At 33.8% G+C, this 18,881-nt stretch overlaps 3 protein-coding genes across 14 annotated transcripts in view; 2 read left to right on the top strand and 1 right to left on the bottom strand.

Annotated features, from left to right (window-relative positions):
- The window catches only part of LOC100881637 (uncharacterized), a 42,160-nt gene extending 35,286 nt beyond the window's left edge, over positions 1-6,874 (top strand). For 5 of the 6 annotated variants that reach the window (XM_076541619.1, XM_076541620.1, XM_076541623.1 and 2 more), the window contains exons 9-10: positions 1,246-1,757; positions 1,987-6,874. In XM_076541619.1, coding sequence (XP_076397734.1) covers positions 1,246-1,757; positions 1,987-4,882 — 3,408 coding nt within the window. In that variant the 3' untranslated portion in view covers positions 4,883-6,874. Of the gene's footprint in view, positions 1-708; positions 761-1,245; positions 1,758-1,986 lie in introns of those variants that run through there. The other variant, XM_076541624.1, reaches the window with a different exon arrangement.
- On the top strand, positions 4,762-15,985 carry Opa1 (Opa1 mitochondrial dynamin like GTPase). Of its 5 annotated transcripts, none has more exons than XM_012283481.2 (18): positions 4,762-4,900; positions 7,718-7,961; positions 8,110-8,245; positions 8,332-8,463; positions 8,794-8,838; positions 9,197-9,283; positions 9,374-9,531; positions 9,601-9,764; positions 9,831-10,095; positions 10,175-10,366; positions 10,443-10,627; positions 10,719-10,880; positions 10,956-11,143; positions 11,209-11,423; positions 11,507-11,764; positions 11,837-12,037; positions 12,111-12,315; positions 12,382-15,985. In XM_012283481.2, exons 1-18 carry the CDS (start codon positions 4,893-4,895, stop codon positions 12,444-12,446), a joined length of 2,910 nt encoding a protein of 969 aa, XP_012138871.1. In that variant the 5' UTR covers positions 4,762-4,892; the 3' UTR covers positions 12,447-15,985. The 5 variants fall into 5 exon arrangements, with proteins under 5 accessions (XP_012138871.1, XP_003702505.1, XP_012138873.1 ...); XM_003702457.3 differs by lacking the exon at positions 4,762-4,900 and adding an exon at positions 7,074-7,410; XM_012283483.2 differs by lacking the exons at positions 4,762-4,900; positions 8,332-8,463 and adding an exon at positions 7,074-7,410.
- On the bottom strand, positions 13,698-18,519 carry LOC100877616 (transmembrane protein 184C). Of its 3 annotated transcripts, none has more exons than XM_012283464.2 (7): positions 17,911-18,519; positions 17,437-17,744; positions 17,049-17,085; positions 16,689-16,966; positions 16,065-16,271; positions 15,770-15,985; positions 13,698-15,657 (listed from the first exon to the last, which is right to left on the bottom strand). In XM_012283464.2, exons 2-7 carry the CDS (start codon positions 17,682-17,684, stop codon positions 15,375-15,377), a joined length of 1,269 nt encoding a protein of 422 aa, XP_012138854.2. In that variant the 5' UTR covers positions 17,685-17,744; positions 17,911-18,519; the 3' UTR covers positions 13,698-15,374. The 3 variants fall into 3 exon arrangements, with proteins under 3 accessions (XP_012138854.2, XP_003702507.2, XP_012138855.2); XM_003702459.3 differs by having other exon boundaries at positions 17,994-18,518; XM_012283465.2 differs by having other exon boundaries at positions 18,095-18,518.
- Between the last annotated feature and the right edge of the window lie 362 nt (positions 18,520-18,881).

Below are 18,881 nucleotides of genomic sequence, written 5' to 3'. Positions count from 1 at the left end.
AGAGCTGTGTGACAGAGAAGGTTCAGTTATGTCTGAAGCTTTGAATATAACTAATGTTAGATGAATTAGATGAAATTATACGGATTTTAAGTGTTTAATCTTGTTTTTTATATTATTATTTAATGTAACAGTGGTATACGTTTATTTAAAAATGAAATTCGTGATGAAGTAGTAAAACATTGATGACAAAACATACATATACTTTTCTACTGATGCATTCCTTGCTTGCAGAATTGAGTTAACAAACCATACATTAATTCATTGATAACCACACTTTGCATGCTGTTGTTTTCTTTTGTTTTGCAATTTATGCGCTTAATTTTGTGATCTCACACTATGTACTGTACATTCTAACTACAAAACAAAAAACTTTCCAGCTCGCATCTGCAGATTTTCTTACTTTTTTATACATGCTCATGGAATTGTTAACTGTAAGGGTGTTTCCTATACAATGATGTCTACTTCCATGAAATTGTATGCATTTGTTATTTCTGATATTTCTATTATTTTAAACAAAATGATACAAATAATTTTGTCCTCAGAAAATATCTGAATGAAACTATTCATTATTTCCAAATTGGTTATTTATTTGAGCACTATATTCCTTAACATCTTGTCCTATTAGTTTTACAAACTATGGTACAAAGCACCCTTACATAGGATTCCAAGAAGGGAATACTCTATACATTATTGTGGTAATGTTTGCAGGACCTATGAACCAGCTTTATACAGACAATGTCTCTCAGTATGCATGCAAAAGGTAGTTTTCTCATTCCTTCGACATTTCTTAGCGTGTATAGTAGTTATGAAACTTGTCTTACCTTCAAAACAATATTCAGTATCTTTGGCATCAGACTATTCTATAAGTTGCAGGTAACCAATGCTGAGCATCGCTAAACAATTCTGATTACTTTATTGGATTTCTTTCTACAATTCTTTCTTTAGAAAATACAAAAATTCAGCTTGTCTTATGTTATGGTAGAAAAGAATGTTCAGCTTGGCACTATTAACATTTTCTCTTTCATTCATTTTAACCTTATTCACACCTGAACAGAAGATTTCTGATTTCGTTAGACCAAAAAGAAATGAATTTCCTTTTTCCTAGAACAAAAAAAATTTTATTACAGTCAGTAGACTTAATGCTATTAGTTAACGTGTCCCTGAAAATATGTTGAGCTACTCTAGATAACTGAAAGTAGTATTCAGCTTGAATCAACTAATACTCACAAGTTTTCTTGATTTCAGTTATTGGGTGAAGAGATGTACAGCACCAAGGAAAGAGATTACCCTAAGAGAAGTAGTAGAAGTTTAAGAAGCGAACACTCAAGTAGATCAGCCAGTCCAGACATGTCCAGAGCTGACAATCTGGGCTACGAAGACAGTCTGGATGTTGCATTTGAACACAACAACAAGCTCAGGGATAAAATTCAACAGCGTATGAGGGAGAGTGAAAACCTGATTGCCAGCACCTTTGGAAAAAGCAGTAATGACGTTGATAGCAAGAATGAAAATGATGAGCAAAATCTTCTGAGGAATTCCTACTCTCATCTACAAGAGCAAGAATACATATCCAACACAAGTTTATCTACCAGAAATTACAGTGATGCTTTGCACGTTAGAAATTCACAGGAACAACAGAGCACTGCAAAGATGAATTTAGACTCTGGATTTAAAAACAAGATGAATTCCTCCTTGGGAGGTTTACTGGACAAAGCATTATCAAACTTACTGCACAGCAATGGAAAACATGATCACAAGTGAGTAATGTTATACTCAGCCTTTCTTTGTTATGAATTGAATAACCAAATATTGATACAAGCCTTTCATATTGATTTTTCATTCAGCCAATCAGTAGCTCATATTATAAATTTCAACTATGTTCACCAGCAGCCTTTATGTTCTTCACGAATATCGTAAAACAGCCAGTCCAAATGGTACAAACATTTTAACTCTTTCTGTATGTAATACGTAACGTTCTGTTCACAGTGGGTCCACGCCAATGAAGGTGTTAGCAGAACTAGCATGTGCTCGAGCACCAACATCTACAACTGGAGTCCCAGTCTCTCAAGAAGTAGTTCAACCTGCGAAAACCTTGGTGAGCAAGGAACCCGATCCTGATCCATGTCCCATGACTGCACCCAAGGATATTCAGAAGAAGCCTAGAAATCCCATCAAAGAATTGTTCGAAAGGAAGAAGGAGATGAACGAAAGAAAACAACAAGAGAAATCAAAGACAGAGGCTGCCCTTCGAGAATTAAACGTACACCGACAACGCAAGACCAAGAAAGTGAAAAAGCACCAGAACTTCCCTCTGATTCGTCGTGGTGAACAAGGAGGAGGCTTGGTCGAAAAGAAGAAACGCCGTGACGGTTTCGACAAGAAAGATGAATTCTCTTCAAATAGGATAAAAGATATTTACGACTTCGACGAAGAAGAGAGTCAAATGGGACCGAATCTGGGTAGCGTAATGTCTTACAGGAGCAGGCCAGGCTACGAAGTTAGCTGTCTGAGAACTAAGGACGTCGACGTAGCAGGATTAATGTCCAAGGCCATCGGTGATAGCTTGGAGAATGGAAAAACTGGCGATGCGTTGAGTAGCAGATTGGAATCCATGATCGATAGAAAGTTTAAAGAACTAGAGAAGTTTGCCCCGAAGACCAAGGGCGCACTGAAGTCCTTCCAAAGTGAGGATCAACGGCAAATTACTGGACCAATGGACGAGTTCGTAGAGAGGAAGCAAATAAAGTCCAAACGACCTGTAGAGCAACCCTTGAAACATTCGAAGCTGAAGAAACGCAATAAGAACCCTAAGAAGAAGAACAGAAACGCCTGGTACGAGAATGACAGCTCTGACGAGTACAGAACTAGCGCGGTAAAAGCGGACGATATCGGTGTAGGGATCTCGAAGAGCCAGAGAACTTGTTCCAAAGGAAAACAGAACATCTTCGCGGAACTGTACACTTCATCAGAAAGCGAGTTCGAGCATGAAGGAGTAAATTACGAGTCGAAAAAACAACGAAGAGTGAAGAAGGGTACGAAGAAGACCGTAGAATTGGAGACTCCTAAACTGAGCCAAGAAGTGGTCAGTAAGTATTCCTCTGAGAACGAAGAGCAGGTAGACGAGTGGAGAAGTCAGGATTTGAAGAATGATGCTGCCAAGGAGTCCGATAATAAAAAGTCTGAGTCAGAAATGTCTGATCATCCTCTAGTAATTGATGAGAGAAAGGAAGTGGATGATCAGAGGAACAGCGACGAAGAAACTGAGACCCAATACGAGAGGAACTATGAAATGGACGATCTGTACAGAGAAGACAGTTCCGTAATTGATTCAGATGTTGAAGACTCGGTAGCTACGGAAGCCCAGAGTGTTCCAGAGGAGTCCAGAACCAAGGGTTCAGTTTCATTACAGGAAAAAACTAATGGCAAGACAAACTGCATGCCAGAGAATGAACTGATCCCACTGGAAGAAGCCCTGGACTTGTTGGATCAGGCTAACAACGAGACGCCTCTGGAAAAATACAGCAATGGCAGTAAAAGCGTGAAGTCTTCGGAGCATGTTGATCCAGTAATAACAGATCTTGATGTCAGTGAGACGTTTAATCCTGTTGAAGAAACAGCAGTGAAGTCTCCCAGTCCTGTGGATGAGCAGGAGCAGGAACAGGAAGAGGAACCTGACAATGACCTTCTGTCTTTGCCAGAGAAGCTGTCCAGCAACGAGAAACCTCAGAAGGAATCTGATAATCTTCCACTCCATGTATTCCTCAGCAGAAAGGTGCAGGAGTCGAAGAAAAGAAAGGAGGAGCAGCTGAAGAAAATGCAGGAAGAGCAGGAAAGAATTCTCATGGATTTCCAACCAACCAGAAGGCAGAGAAAGTGTGCCATCGGTAAACAAGGACTGCTGGCAGAGATAAGTAGCTCGGATGAAGAAATGAGTCCAAGAGATAGAAGGAGCAGTGATAAATTGGATCACGATAAACCGCGTAAACAAAAACGGGAGTCAAAGGAGAAGCGAAAAGAGAGGTATATCGAGAAAAAACACGAACAGATGATAGCCAAAGAGCAGAAGGCTATCGAAGAAGAAATCTTGCGCGAACTTGGTAAGAAGAAAGATTCCCTTGCTCAGAATATTCAAAACGCAAATGATACGCATGACCCCGAGAACACGGAACTGGTGGACGATAAAGGTGACCAGGAAGTATCACAGAAGAAGAAGCATCAAACGAAAGAGAAGCAGAAGAAATCAAACAAAGTAGATGAAGACATCTATGCTAAAAATAATATTGAAGGTCCAGATGACTCTGAGGGTAATTATAACGAGTCTGCACCAACAGAGAACAACCAGGAAGAAGAGCGCAATCAAGAGTTCCCTGTGAAGCAGAAGAAACATTCGAAGTCTCCAACTAAACCAAAGAAGACTTCTAAAGGTGACACGAAGGTCGCAACCAGTAAAAAAACGAAGAATGCAAACTCTGACAAGTCGAAGAATCGAACAGACTCGAAAGGACCAAAGGACAAGGAACGTAGAACGTCCAATGGTAAACACGACTCTGATGATGAAGAACTGAAAACGACAAAATCTTGGAATAAAGTTGAAGAAGGAGTTGGAGTAGCTATTGGTCGACGAAAACGAGCTGCTGCCAATCAATTATACTACTGGTCCAGTTCAAGCGACGAAGAAGAAATGCTCGAAGTGGTCCCTGTGGTTGAGGAAGAAGAGGATGATCGCCAAGAACAACACGGCTGGATCGTTGGTGATTCCCATAAGAGGATGATCACCATGCTTGCCATGGAGAAGCAACTAAAAGAGAAACGACGAAGAAGCGAAGACGAGTTTGAGCCCAGCAGAGCAAAAAGCAAGAAACACAGAAACAGTACCTCTTGATACGTATTTCATGACTAGGTTCGTTGAAGTGACTATAAACATATTAAAAAATTTACTCTTTTTCTTTTTCTTCCTAGGAACAATAACTTTCATTGATTAAGTTCCTTATAGTGATTTGGGACACTCTAAGGAATATACAGTTCCTTTTTCCAAGTCAAAAGGTGTAGTTGAATGACACATAGAGTTATACCGTAAGGACTACAATCCTTAATACATGTATTTTATAAGTGAGTTCATCGACAAACAGACAAATGTGACTGGATTACTGTTGATAATATTTAGAGAAGCATACGTACTAAGAAGTGGATAAAGGAGGAACAAAGCGAACTGAAAAGTCCAGTAACAGCAACTTTTGATACGTATTTGACGAATAGGTTTTCTGAGCATTGTCTTTTTTCTAAAATCAGGACTGGATTTCTTAATGCACACACAAAATGATTATGGACAAACGATTAGAAGACTTTCATAACCAAAAGTAGCATAACTGGATCTTTTGATACTAGTCTTAGACTCATGGAAACGAACGAAGGAATTAGATTCAATAAAGTAGCTAAACGAATGCTGTTCCTTCGATGGATAGTAATATAAGTCTGAATCAGCAGTTTTTTGCTGATAGGGACAGCGACAAAGGAATAGTTTATATAACCATTTCATCTGTTGGAACGGGTGTGAAATATGTGTTTAAGGTTGAAGAAATTAGTGCAAAGATCATATCGTATAGTGATCAGAACTAATTGTTCAATATTTTCCTTTGTGTTCTTTTTCGAGAATTTAGTTCTTCGTCTCTTATGTTTAATTAATTTGGGTTATTGATTTGTAGAAACGTTGTTGAAGCGCTCTCATGATTTATTTGTTTAACTAAACGACGAATGTAACTGCCAGAATAAATCCAAAATTTTTTTTACGTTGTTTAATTGAACATTTGAGGTATGCGTCGAATTTTGAAGTGACAAAGAACGCCACATGTTGTGATCAAATTGTATAAGAAGAAAATGGCAAAAACCATGTACATAGCAGCTTAGCAAAAAAAGAAATGGCTAGCTCGTATAACGTTAAGGATATAATAATTCCAAGCCCTTATAAATATTATAAATATAATCTATCTTAGACTGAATGTGAGGAATAGTGGACATTACAAGAAACAAATATAAAAAAGAGCACCTTTAGACAATACTAGGACATTTAATACGTTTTAGTTAACGTAGTGGATCTTTAGGTGACTTGAAAAAAAAGAAAAAAATGAAAGATGAAAACAGCTAATTTAGTTTTTGTGAAAGGACGATGTAAACTGGGGTCCAATCGAGTAGCGTGCTTTCGCCGGCTTTTTGTGATTCGTACATATCGCGATAATTTAACAAACAAATTGCCGGTTGTTTTCGTAATCCGGCAGGTTTTACAGAAAAATTTTCTGATTCAAAATCTACTTTCAAGGCGTTTTAGTCGTGTAACATGTAATGAAACCTATTTTTCGTTCAATGCGTTCGAATTTTTCCTAGATCTCATGTTGCGGCATTAAATGAATGCCACGTATTTAAGGATGAAGCTTGTAATAAATAATAAACGCGAAGGAGCGATAGAAACTTTCCTTTCTTACGCTTAGTTGATGCACATAATTCTAAGTAGATTTTCATTTATATATATACATATATATATATTATAAATAAATGAGTATATATATAAATATGAACAGAAATATAAGAAAATAATTGAATGTATAACAGGAAACGATTAAAAAAATATATATATGTAAGGAAATAGACTTTAATGTAAATGTACTGCCATAATCATATTATTATATATGAGAGCCTATGCGAATAGTTATATTAATATTATTCCTGTAAAAACGAACAACCAGAATGACAGCGATAACAAGATAGTTAGCACAAAACTAGGCAACAATCCAATGTAAATAGAGCATATTTTCAATGTGTCTGGAAAAGTATGTTTTGTAATATAAGGATTACAAAGGAAAATAAAATTATTAAAGAATCATTGATGATGTGTAGTCAATTTTAAAGTTGAAATATTCAAAGAAGCTTCTTCGCTGTAGCAAATTTGAATTGGATTGGAGTTCCTCTTTCATTATCTATATTCTTCCAAATTTTATTTAAGCATATACATAGGTGTAACTGATATTGTATAACAAGTTATATAAATGATTGATTTCAAATTCAAAATGTTACCCTAGCTAGTTACATTATCGAGATTGGCTGCAATTTATAACCAAATACTTGTCAATGACATGCAGAAAGTCCCTATCAATTTTCGCGCATGTGCTTTTGTAAAACATTGCCAATTTTTACAGTGCTTCGCAATGACCATTAGATCTGGTAGAATAGGTTTGAACAATATAAAAGTATGAATTGTTAACAAAGTCGCTGTATTTCATTGAGTTTTAGAACTATTTTACAACATTAATTTTATATATAATATATACATTACACTGAAAAAGTATCAATATCGTTTTTCAAAATCCGCTGGTGAACAGTATACTCCAAAATGAAGCAAGTTATTTGTAGGAAAATAGGGTAAGATTCGTTTGTGTTAAATTAAAAGACCCCTAACTTGTTATAAAATAACCGTACAGATTAAATTCCACAACATTCTGTTAATAAATGTTTGTGGGTCAATCTTTTCAAGTTTTAGGTTATGTTTTAATATCAATTATTTATATATTTAAACATGTCATTTCTTTTTACTGACATTTTATATTCTTGTAATATATTATTGGTGTATCTAATTATTTATTTCTATATATAATTGCACATTTTACAAATATACATGCACATTTTATCGCTTGCATAACTGTAAAACATTAAGTATTTGCTTTTACAGAGATAGAATTATACTAGTTTCAAAGACGTCCCGATGTCCTGTACCCATTGTCAGTATGAGAAATTTAACATCAGGTAGAATCAACAGAATATATCGACCGTTATTAGCATCACCACACATACGTTATTTTGGAAATCCCAATCGTGCATATGCCATGTTCATTGGAAGAGTTCTAAGAGGAGCATTAAAAGTTCGATACCTATTGTTGGGAAGTGCAGTTGGTGGTGGAGTAACTTTACAAAAAGTAACAAAGCAGACAATATAAATATTAATGTGTTTGTTACCATGTTAATCCATATGTTATGAGATAACATGACAGCAAACATATCAAACTCTTTAATATATACAAGATATACATTTATATTCTTATTTTTTTTCTTTTCTTTTCAAAGAAATATGAAGAGTTGAAAGAGTTTTTACCTGACATGAGCTGGTTAGATGAAATGTTTCCTGATTCAGAAAAATGGAAAAATATTCGTACATCTCTTATGTCTGCTAAGGGTATTGTAGCAGACAAAATTGAACTTGGTGAGTATTCATATTTTAAGTAAGCAAATGTATGAAAACGTGAGGCAAAAGAATTAGAGACATGAAAACTAAACAAACACAAACAGATCCACGCATAAAGGAGTTTGGAGAAGCTAAGTATAGACAATACAGGGAATGGTTTAATAAGAGACTGGATGATGCTATTAAGGCAGCTAATAGTAACCAGATTGAACCAGACATGGATTTTCCTTCTAATAGTGAGTTGAATAGCCTTTTTTTTTCTTTTTATATTATCATGTGCTAATTTAATTTTCAACCGCAGATAATTTTCCTTTTACCCATTCATTTTTTAATTTGCCTGACGTTTTCTTGATTTAGTTCAGCTTATTTACACATGTATAAAATAAAATTTTCTGTTTCAGTAAATGAATATTTTAAACCCTAATATTTTAACATTAATTTGTATTCGTTTTTGTGTGGTCATTAGTAGATGGAATTAGTCTGTTTTATTATGTTTTATAATAAAACAAAATAAAGTATATAATGTATATTTTATTTTTAAATGTATTGTGGTCTGTTCTGTTCAGGTATATTTGATACGATGTCAGCAATAGTATACCGACTTTATTCAGGTGTGTAAAAAGTAAATTTATTTGCATTTTATAGTCTGTCCATTCAGCATTTTTTTTTTCTCCTTTTTTTTTATTCATGATCTTTACACAATTCCAATGTTCAGTAATAGCTTGTACTTAACAAAAAGCAGAATAATCTTCTTCATAACAAATATGATGGTATTAAATATAAATACTGAATGGGACAGACCCGTTTTGTTATTTTTTTTGTTAAGTTTATTTTAGCTCGATGGATATTTTTTATTGGTGCTTTATAATTTAAAGAAAATAAAATGAAGTCAGCAAAGTGCCTTATAGCATAAGTTTCCTTATTTATAAATAGTTTTAATATATTACAATTTTAATATATTTTCAATAGAAGCAAAAGATCAAATAAGAAGCAATTCCGTAGCATTTGCTCGGCCGTTGATTGATGATAATGCTGAAGAGGAACGTAAGAAAGCTCGTATGTACATGTTAGTGTATTATGATCCACTTTTGTAATTTTCCTGAGACATATAATTAATAACATAATTTCGACCTTTTTTTAACGAAGAAACTTCGCAAGAAAGATTAAACGCTATGCAAGAAGAGGTGATGCAAATACAGTTAAGATATCAGCGGGAGCTGGAAAGACTGGAGCGGGAAAATAAAGAACTCCGAAAACAGATGCTGTTACGTGGCAATCAAAAATTGAATAATAAAAAAATAAAAGTAATTATTATATTTTTAACACGATGTAAATACAAATCCTACCGTAATCTAATGTTACATCTTTTCCAGAAATCATTAATTGACATGTATAGCGATGTCCTAGATGAACTTAGCGATTATGATAGCACCTATTCTACTACTGATCATTTGCCACGAGTAGTAGTAGTCGGTGACCAAAGTTCCGGTAAAACATCTGTCCTAGAAATGATTGCGCAAGCAAGGATATTTCCAAGGTATACCAGATAATTTTTCTTAAAAAATCTTTTTGTATTTCCTGTCATTAATTAATTTTATTGCAGAGGTGGTGGTGAAATGATGACCAGAGCTCCAGTTAAAGTGACTTTAAGCGAAGGTCCTTATCATATAGCTCAGTTTAAAGACAGTTCAAGAGAATTTGATTTGACAAAAGAGTCAGAACTAGCTGAGTTAAGACGCGAGGTAGAATTACGTATGAAGAATAGTGTTAAAAATGGGAAGACAGTTAGTCAAGACGTGATTTCAATGACAGTAAAAGGACCAGGTCTTCAGCGTATGGTTCTTGTCGATCTACCCGGTATAATTAGCGTAAGTAATTATTAACTTCCATTTAAAACATACTATATTGAAATTCAACGACAAGTTAAAATTGTTACTTTTATAACAGACAGTCACAGTTGATATGGCAGAAGATACCAGAGACGCGATTCGTCAAATGACTCAACAGTATATGAGCAATCCTAACGCAATTATTCTTTGCATCCAAGACGGGTCTGTGGATGCTGAAAGAAGTAATGTGACGGATCTTGTTGCTCAAATGGATCCGTCTGGAAAACGAACCATTTTTGTTTTAACAAAAGTACAATATCAGTTACAAATATATTAATTTAATTATATTCGAAGAAATGAAGTAAAAAAAAATATATTATTGACAGGTGGATTTAGCGGAGGAAAATTTAGCAAATCCTGATCGTGTTCGCAAAATATTATCTGGCAAATTATTCCCTATGAAGGCTTTAGGCTACTTTGCTGTTGTTACTGGACGTGGCAAACAGGAGGATAGCATACAAGCAATTAAAGATTACGAGGAACAGTTCTTTCGTAATTCGAAACTTTTTAAGTATGTGTACACAAATATATTGATTTAATACAATCTTGTTCTGTACAGCTCTTTTTATCGATTATTACTCACATTTATGGTTCTTGTACAGGGATGGCTTAGTAATGTCCGGACAAGTTACTACAAGAAATTTGAGTCTCGCTGTTGCGGAATGTTTTTGGAAAATGGTTCGTGAGACTGTAGAACAACAAGCAGATGCCTTCAAAGCGACTAGATTTAACCTTGAAACGGAATGGAAAAATAATTTCCCTAGGTAAATGATTTGACTGTTTATACCAAACTGTAATTTTATGCAACATGTACCTTGTCATCTTTATGTATCATATAGACTAAGAGAATTAGATAGAGATGAACTTTTCGAGAAAGCACGAGGTGAAATATTGGATGAAATTGTAAATTTATCTCAAGTCTCACCCAGGCACTGGGAAGAAACTTTGATGAATATAATCTGGGACAAAGTTAGTATGTACGTGTTTGAAAGTATTTACTTGCCTGCCGCTCAAAGTGGAAATCCAGGTATGTTACATAATATTGCTGTAAAATATTATTTTATGCGTGGAGATAATAATAATATCATTCAGGTACATTTAATACGACTGTTGACATAAAGCTTCGACAATGGGCTGAACAACAATTGCCAGCGCGAAGCGTTGAAATTGGCTGGGAATGTTTACAAAGGGAATTTAATCATTTCATGAATCAAGCAAAACTCAGTCCAGATCATGATGACATTTTTGATAATTTAAAAAATGCAGTAGTGGCTGAAGCCATGAGGCGACATTCGTGGGAAGAAAAAGTAAATTTGTTAAACATCTTATGGAATCATATTCTTACATGCATGAATATTAAGATACACAAATATACAGATATATTTTTCAGGCATCTGAGATGTTACGCGTCATTCAACTGAATACTTTGGAAGACAGAAGTGTAAATGATAAACGAGACTGGGATCAGGCTGTGCGTTTTCTAGAAACGTCTGTTAAGGATAAATTACAAAGCACTGAACAAATTTTAAAAGAAATGTTAGGACCAGGTCGCAAAGAACGATGGCTTTATTGGCACAGTCAAAATGAAGAGCAACAAAAACGCACAGCAGTAAAAAATGAGTTGGATAAAATTCTTTACGCAGACAAAGTAGGAAGAAACTTTTACATATATCGAAGTTTAAAAACAGAATATTTGACGTTACAATCTGTTTGTTAATAGAAACACGCACCTACACTCACGCAAGATGAAGTTACGACCGTCAGAAAGAACTTGCAACGGAATGGCCTAGAAATTGATAATGAATTTATTCGAGAAACGTGGCATCCAGTTTATAGGAGATTTTTCTTGCAACAAAGTTTGGCGAGGGCGTACGACTGTAAAAAAGGATATTATCTGTACCATACTGGTCACGAGACTGAAGTAAGTGAAATACGATTCAGCACTCTTAAAACAATAAGTCCACACTTAATTATTAACTTAAATAATTAAACAGATGGAATGCAACGATGTCGTCTTGTTTTGGAGGATTCAGCAGATGCTGAAGGTAACAGCCAATGCACTACGTCAACAAATCATGAATCGCGAAGCCCGTAGGCTAGATAAAGAAATAAAGGAAGTGTTGGAAGATTACAGCCAAGATAATGAAATTAAAAAGAAGTTACTGACTGGCCGACGAGTCACATTGGCTGAAGAACTTAGTGAGTATAGAAAATTTTTCGTTCTTACATGTGAAATTGTATTACAACTGTTTAATTATGTTTTAGAACGTGTTAGACAAATTCAAGAGAAACTTGAAGAATTTATTCAGGCACTGAACAAGGAGAAATGAACGAAATTAGACTGAGAATTTAGGTATTCAAACAAAAAGGTGCACGCTATGTGATACTCGGTAGCCATGGTGGCTGATACATGAATACTTAGGTATTATTTTTTTTCTTTTCATTGTCGAACGACGTGGCAGGGATGCTACTAATTAACAGTTTTTACGGGAAAACTGTAAACAGAAAAGTTTTATACAAAATGCGGTTTGATCTTTAGTACTGAAATTGTAACTAACAAATGCTATAGTCATTGTGCAATTTTTACCATTCATGAATTGCACATCTAGTAAAGTTTTCGTGAAATTTTTGTGTAAACATAAATACAATATTCTTAGTGATTTAGCATAAATCATACCAAAGCAATGAATTGAAAAATTTACAGAATAACGCTTACACAATGATAGATTTTGAATGAATTGCGTGTATGATGATACATGAAATGTAGATATCTCAAATAAAATATGTATTTAATTCTTACATATATGTTTAATATAAATAGGTAAATAACGTTCATCACATTTTGTATATATATTTATGTAACTAATTTCTACATGCAGAACGAATGAAATGAACATACGTTTTGTATGATTAGCAATATGAAATATGGAAACAGAACATTAATATTCAATATCTGGAAATAACTTCTGATTAATAAAAATGCAATGAATATGAATCCTTTCTAAATTATTTTTTAAATATATCTTATTACAATTAACAAAATAAACGTACAAGGTTTAAAATGTGATAAAGAAAGTATAACAAAAGTTCCTCAACATCATAGAAGCCTATTGATATTTTTGTTTTAACGCTTTTTTTTTTATTTTATAACTTTCACTGTCCTAGAAAGTATGTCGTTAACACTTGATAGAATCATTCGTTAAGTACTTATGAAATTGGAGTACGTTTTTTGTACAAAAGTGGTAGGAGTTATTAAAATACGCAGTCTATGTCTAAGTTTCTTCCCATCGTACACAAAAATTTACAATGCGTTCCATTGAAATTTATTCCTGTCTTTCATCGATTCGTAATAATAGATAATTAATATATTCCACGTGTATCACAAAGTTACAAATAACGCGTTAGAAACATATTAAAAATATCATTTCCTTTGAGGGTTTTAATTGACAATATAAATTACTAGGACTACAGGTCTCTTCTAATTTGTTCTGACAAACACTAACTGTGACGTAAACTATATACTCCATCTTTGGTCCGAATATCTGTTAAAATATTAAATTACATACACCATTACGCAAAAATTTACAATATCTGACAAGCATTTATAAAATTTTATTAATCGAGTTAAGAAGATTTTGTCAACTTATTCATTGTTACTAATGATACACAAAATAAACAGTTTACATATATTATTTTTCCATTAACGTAACTAGAATTTTTGTCCGTGGCGAGTCAAGTCCCCTAACTTTACTAATAGTTTCAACGCACCACAGGTACGACCGAATGGCATTTAGAAATTTAGAGATTTGAAAATTTTTAAATTCCTAATATAAAACATATATGAGGTATCCCACCACCCATAGTCCTCACACTGTATAGAAAGTGCTAGGCCCACCATAGTCCCAATCTAGTTACGTCAATGTATGTCTCCAGAATAATCAACAGCTTTTATGAACGAGAAGTATATGTTGATATGATACGAACGTGTTGTGTAAATTAATACATTAACGGCACAAAACGGAAATACCCGTTTTACTCGACTATAATTATCATTTCCTATTTCTCATAGTTTTCGACGGTCGTTAATGTATTACAATTCTATTCTTCTTTTTTTTGGAACATGTAAACTTCCTTCGTACATTTTATTATCAACGTAGTTGATATAAAATTAAATGTTAATGTACATTTGGCAGGAATGATTTTTTCCTCGCTATTTACGATATACTTAATAACAGATTTGGACAAAGTTCTAATAAATTTTTAAGCACTGGACGAGTAATTACGTAGGCGAAAAATACAATAGATAATATTTAAATTTATCTGAACAATGACTAAATCTCATGTATCTTTCTTTTTGGGGTCAATAACCAGCAGTAAATAACGCAATACGTTTATAAATAGGACTGCACCGATATATTGTTCTAAGTATAAACATCATATATATGTGTGTATATATGTTACAGTAAATATGTCAGTTTGCTAATAGTATACACTCATTAATCAATGTATCCGCATCTTAACTTGACAAGCGAATGTACTCACACAGAATAAAATTTAATCTTTTCCTAACGGAAGTATCAATTTATGCGAACATTTTTGCTCTTTATAAGTTGTGGATACAATGATTATACAGTATATGAATGTATATATTTACTAAATTGCAACTTTTACTGTAACATATACATATATAAACATACAGCAGTAGATAAAACTATAATATTAATATTTCACGTATTCGAAACATCAAAAGTATCGTAATTCATAAGACGATTTTCTAACAACCGGCTAATTTACAGTACTTTCTGGTCATCAATTCCTTCTAGACCTTCGATGTATCGAATACAGAAAATATTAAGTAGTCACAGTGTTATCTACTACTGTACATATACAATTATTTGGTAATACATCATTGGTAACACGGTACGGCGCAATTAGTCGCAAATAAAGGAGGAAAAAAGCGTTATCGTTAAATGAACGAGATGGACAACATGTGTCTCGTTCAAGTGACGTGTATCAAATCTCTTAATTCATTATGGCGCACATTGCATCGTCCCCCGTAATGAGCGCGTGTCGTTTAACAAACAGGACAATGAAAATTTGTACAATTTAGGGGGCCGAATGCTTGTTGCAAAATTAGATTTCTCTGCTTAGAAGGTAATACTAACGATACAGAGCAAATTCGGACAGTGTTCAAGACAAAAAGTGCTCTCTCGGTTAACATTCTTAATAATCAGAGTATTATTTTGATTACCACTCGGTTACGTTTTCACCGTGTTGGTAGTATCCTGCACGTCCGGAACGAGATCGACAGGAACATCGTTCTGATCGGCTTCTGCTGTATTATAACCGGAAAAGGAACATGCTGGTGCACTTCTTGCCGTAGTTACAGACGCTTCCGGAAGAAGGGATGTACGCTCTGTCGCGCTTCCCCAGGTCTGTTGATAAGCGCTTCGACCACGTATCCTACGACTTAACGATGATCCTACTACTCCTAGATGTTCTTTGATATCGTTATGAACGTCTGAAACGTCCCACATAGCTCTGAAAATAAAAAAAAAATCATATTTGGTATCTTTTTCAATTAAATAATTCATCTTTTAAAAAGAGAATTCTTTAGAAAAAGAATTTATAACTGAACGACGTGAAGAATTACCTGAATGCATCCCACCATGCTTGACCTTGAGCTAGATTTACAAAAGGTTTATACGAAAAGCTATAATGGTGAGCCACAGCAGCTAAGAACATTTCGATGCAAATTAAGAAATCTTGTAATTTTGACGATATATTTCTAATGTCTTCCATGTCATTTGTATTGAAGATACTCGATATGACATCAAAGTATACTAACAATGCAATAATTACACCTTGACTGCAAAATAAACAAATGGTTTTTTGAAAAATTAAGTTCATACACGTGAATTAACACTGATATATGCAATGGAACTTACAAGAAAGAGAAAAATACGACTGCTTTAATACATAAAAATTTGCCAATTGGTTTCATCGGTTTTAATGCCTCTGCGTTGGCACGGTAGAAAAGTACCAGGCAATACATAGCAACAAACTGTGATAAATTATTTAAAGCAATCATATATGGAAAAGCTACATCTGTTCTGAATTCACCTTCTCCATATACTCCATTCAGTTCACAGATACTAGAAACATAATTTGTTACAAGAAACTGTACAATCACGCTTACACGAATTTCAAATTTATGTGACTAATTTATTATGAAAAAATTTGTTTATGCTTTTAAATATATTCAACTTGGGTTAATATATAATAAAAAGAATGTGAGCTTTGAACTAATAATAAAGATTCTATTTAAAGAAAATAAAAAAAAGAAAAAAATATTCTATTCTAAAATCATTAATTGTTCATTTGTCCTGAATATGATGTCTTCTATTAAAAATTTCAACTTTTCATTTAAAAAATTTATAAATAAAGTTAAGTCGCAAAAAGCTGATTCTTCCCAATAGTATAAATAAACATCCAATCTCTGGAAAAGCAACATAAATAACTGTACCTTGCTGTTATGACTTTCAGTTTGAAAAATTTTGCACTATACTTACAAAGACATTAAAGTTGTTATAGGCCTAACAGCAGTGTACTGCAAAATTCCATGTTTGCACATATGTACAAATTCTCTCCCCATCTCCCAGTCAGGCAAACAACATAAAGGAAACATATGATGCACTTGAGGAGACATTTCAAGTCTATGTTCCAGCTGACGATCCGCGTCCAAATAGGCCAATAAATACATCATAAAATTGTATATTACGTATGCTTCATAGCACTCCCTTAGACTGTCCACATATATACTGCCTTCAGGGTATACCAGGCCAAGCCACTATAGGAAAAAACGTTTTGTATATGAAATCAAAATTCAGGTTTAGACATAATTTGAATCACAAGTAAAAGCGTATACTTACAGCATTTACTGCATAAATTGGTACCATCCATAATATTCTGAAATAAATTGTAAATAAATATTACATAATATGTTTTTACTATTCAAATGTTTTCAATGAAAATCAAAACAAAAGTTCAGTTTAGCTTTTACATTTATTTACTTAAGATTCTTAGCTACATTCTTAAATACCTCTGACCTTTGGCATATCAAAGATTAATTGATACAGTTTTTGACCTTGACCTTAAATGTCTAGTAGGAAAAAGTATGTATGTTTAATATATTATTTATAGCGACAAAGCTTGATCAAACATTATAACTTCATAACATTTCTTAGAACATTATATATTTTGCCTGCTATAAACCAATTTTATTTTTACTTTGTGTTAATGATGCAACTATTAACTTACCTTATAATATACTTCTGTAGTCTAGGTTGGGTATAATATATCATGTGTTGTACAATTTCATAAAAAGCAATAGGTAATGCAAGCAGTACAAATGCACCACCCACGAGTGCTCCTTGATCCTGCTTTTTGAAACCATTTTTAATGGAATTTGCCAACAGAATTGGTACCAGAATTATAATAAGGAGTGCATATAGACAAGTTAAAACTGGTAAAATCCATAGCCTCCAGCGGCGACAAATAGAAGCCATCACTTCAAACGTTTTAAAATAATATCACATAATATGCATTTTCCAAAGAGTTCATGTGAACTAAAGAAAAAATATAAATATTAAATATACACAAGTACATACATATAGTTTTCAGGAAATTATAAAATTGAAAATTTTGAATTTTGAAAATCTAAAACAGAATAATGCAAATATTAAATATACATAGGGTGATACATTTGTTTAGGTTATAACAAACCTAACTTACTCCGTGATAAAATAGATAAATCAGTGTCAAAATGTTCTCAAATTCAATATTTTCATAGAACACAAGTAAAAGGTACAATTTACCCCTGGGTGCACTTATGGCTTCGTGATATTCGATATTAAAGACTATAACTTCGGGAACATAGTAAATGGCGTAGTGAAGCTTTAAAAAAAGTTATAACAACCTTGTCGGATATGATGAATCAACGGTGAACCAAATCAGCTGACAATGACAGTAAAAGGGGGGAAAGCCACCTCTTAACCCCCTCGACCGCAGTTATGCAGTAACGCGTGGATATCAATTTCAGTGAATTTACATTGATTCCAGCTTGTCAAGAGTGTTATGAGTAGTTTCTTATCGATAAGGTAGTTAAAAATACGTTGACTAAATCAACCAAGATTGTCATGGGTTCAAAGGTTCTTTGGACGGTCCACAATATCCGCATGGTTCTCAAGTCGAAAAGTCTCTGTGTAATTGTAGGTTTATCATAAGGACTTTGAGACAAGATTGTATTTAACGTAGTACATGTTACGTGGTAGCAAAGAACTGCATAAATACAAATCCTATTTTGACATTTCGCGATAATCGAGTATTGAACGAACATGAACTCTGTTTCCGGAAGTTAAGCAATTCTCATATAATTCCAACCATAGAGGTAGGAGAACAGAGTACATGAACGACATAGCGATAAAAAGACTTAATGCAATGAGAAGTGCATCAATGATCTAGTGCTCATGCGTGAATAAACAGTCGATTTATAAGCATACGGTTTGTGCATTACATTCTTATATTTCTATGGTTTGTGGAAGATGAAGTCAAAACTTCAAAAAATGAATGTCTCGAAGTCGAAGTCGAATTCGAGACTTCAAAGGAAGTGTTTGTACCGAATACTCATTCTATGCTTTTATGGAAACGAGAAAAGAAGAAGAAAACAATAAAAACTGATGATAAAAGAAAAAGATTATTCTAAA

The sequence above is a fragment of the Megachile rotundata genome, chromosome 16, assembly GCF_050947335.1.
Source record: "Megachile rotundata isolate GNS110a chromosome 16, iyMegRotu1, whole genome shotgun sequence".
In the NCBI taxonomy this organism is placed as follows: Eukaryota; Metazoa; Arthropoda; class Insecta; order Hymenoptera; family Megachilidae; genus Megachile; species Megachile rotundata.
Note: the sequence above shows the minus strand (reverse complement) of the source record. Positions and strands in the feature narration are given on the sequence as shown.

Bases quoted from the DNA above. Each gene is read 5' to 3' on its own strand.
- Opa1 (XM_003702457.3), top strand. From the start codon at position 7,382: ATGAAGCAAGTTATTTGTAGGAAAATAGG. The intron at 7,411-7,717 runs GTAAGATTCGTT...TTGCTTTTACAG, and splicing joins GTTATTTGTAGGAAAATAGG to AGATAGAATTATACTAGTTT. The intron at 10,367-10,442 runs GTACAATATCAG...TATTATTGACAG, and splicing joins CCATTTTTGTTTTAACAAAA to GTGGATTTAGCGGAGGAAAA.
- LOC100877616 (XM_012283464.2), bottom strand. From the start codon at position 17,684: ATGGCTTCTATTTGTCGCCGCTGGAGGCTATGGATTTTACCAGTTTTA. The intron at 16,272-16,688 runs GTAAGTATAGTG...TTATGTTTCTAG, and splicing joins ATAACAACTTTAATGTCTTT to TATCTGTGAACTGAATGGAG. The intron at 15,658-15,769 runs GTAATTCTTCAC...TTTTATTTTCAG, and splicing joins GCATGGTGGGATGCATTCAG to AGCTATGTGGGACGTTTCAG.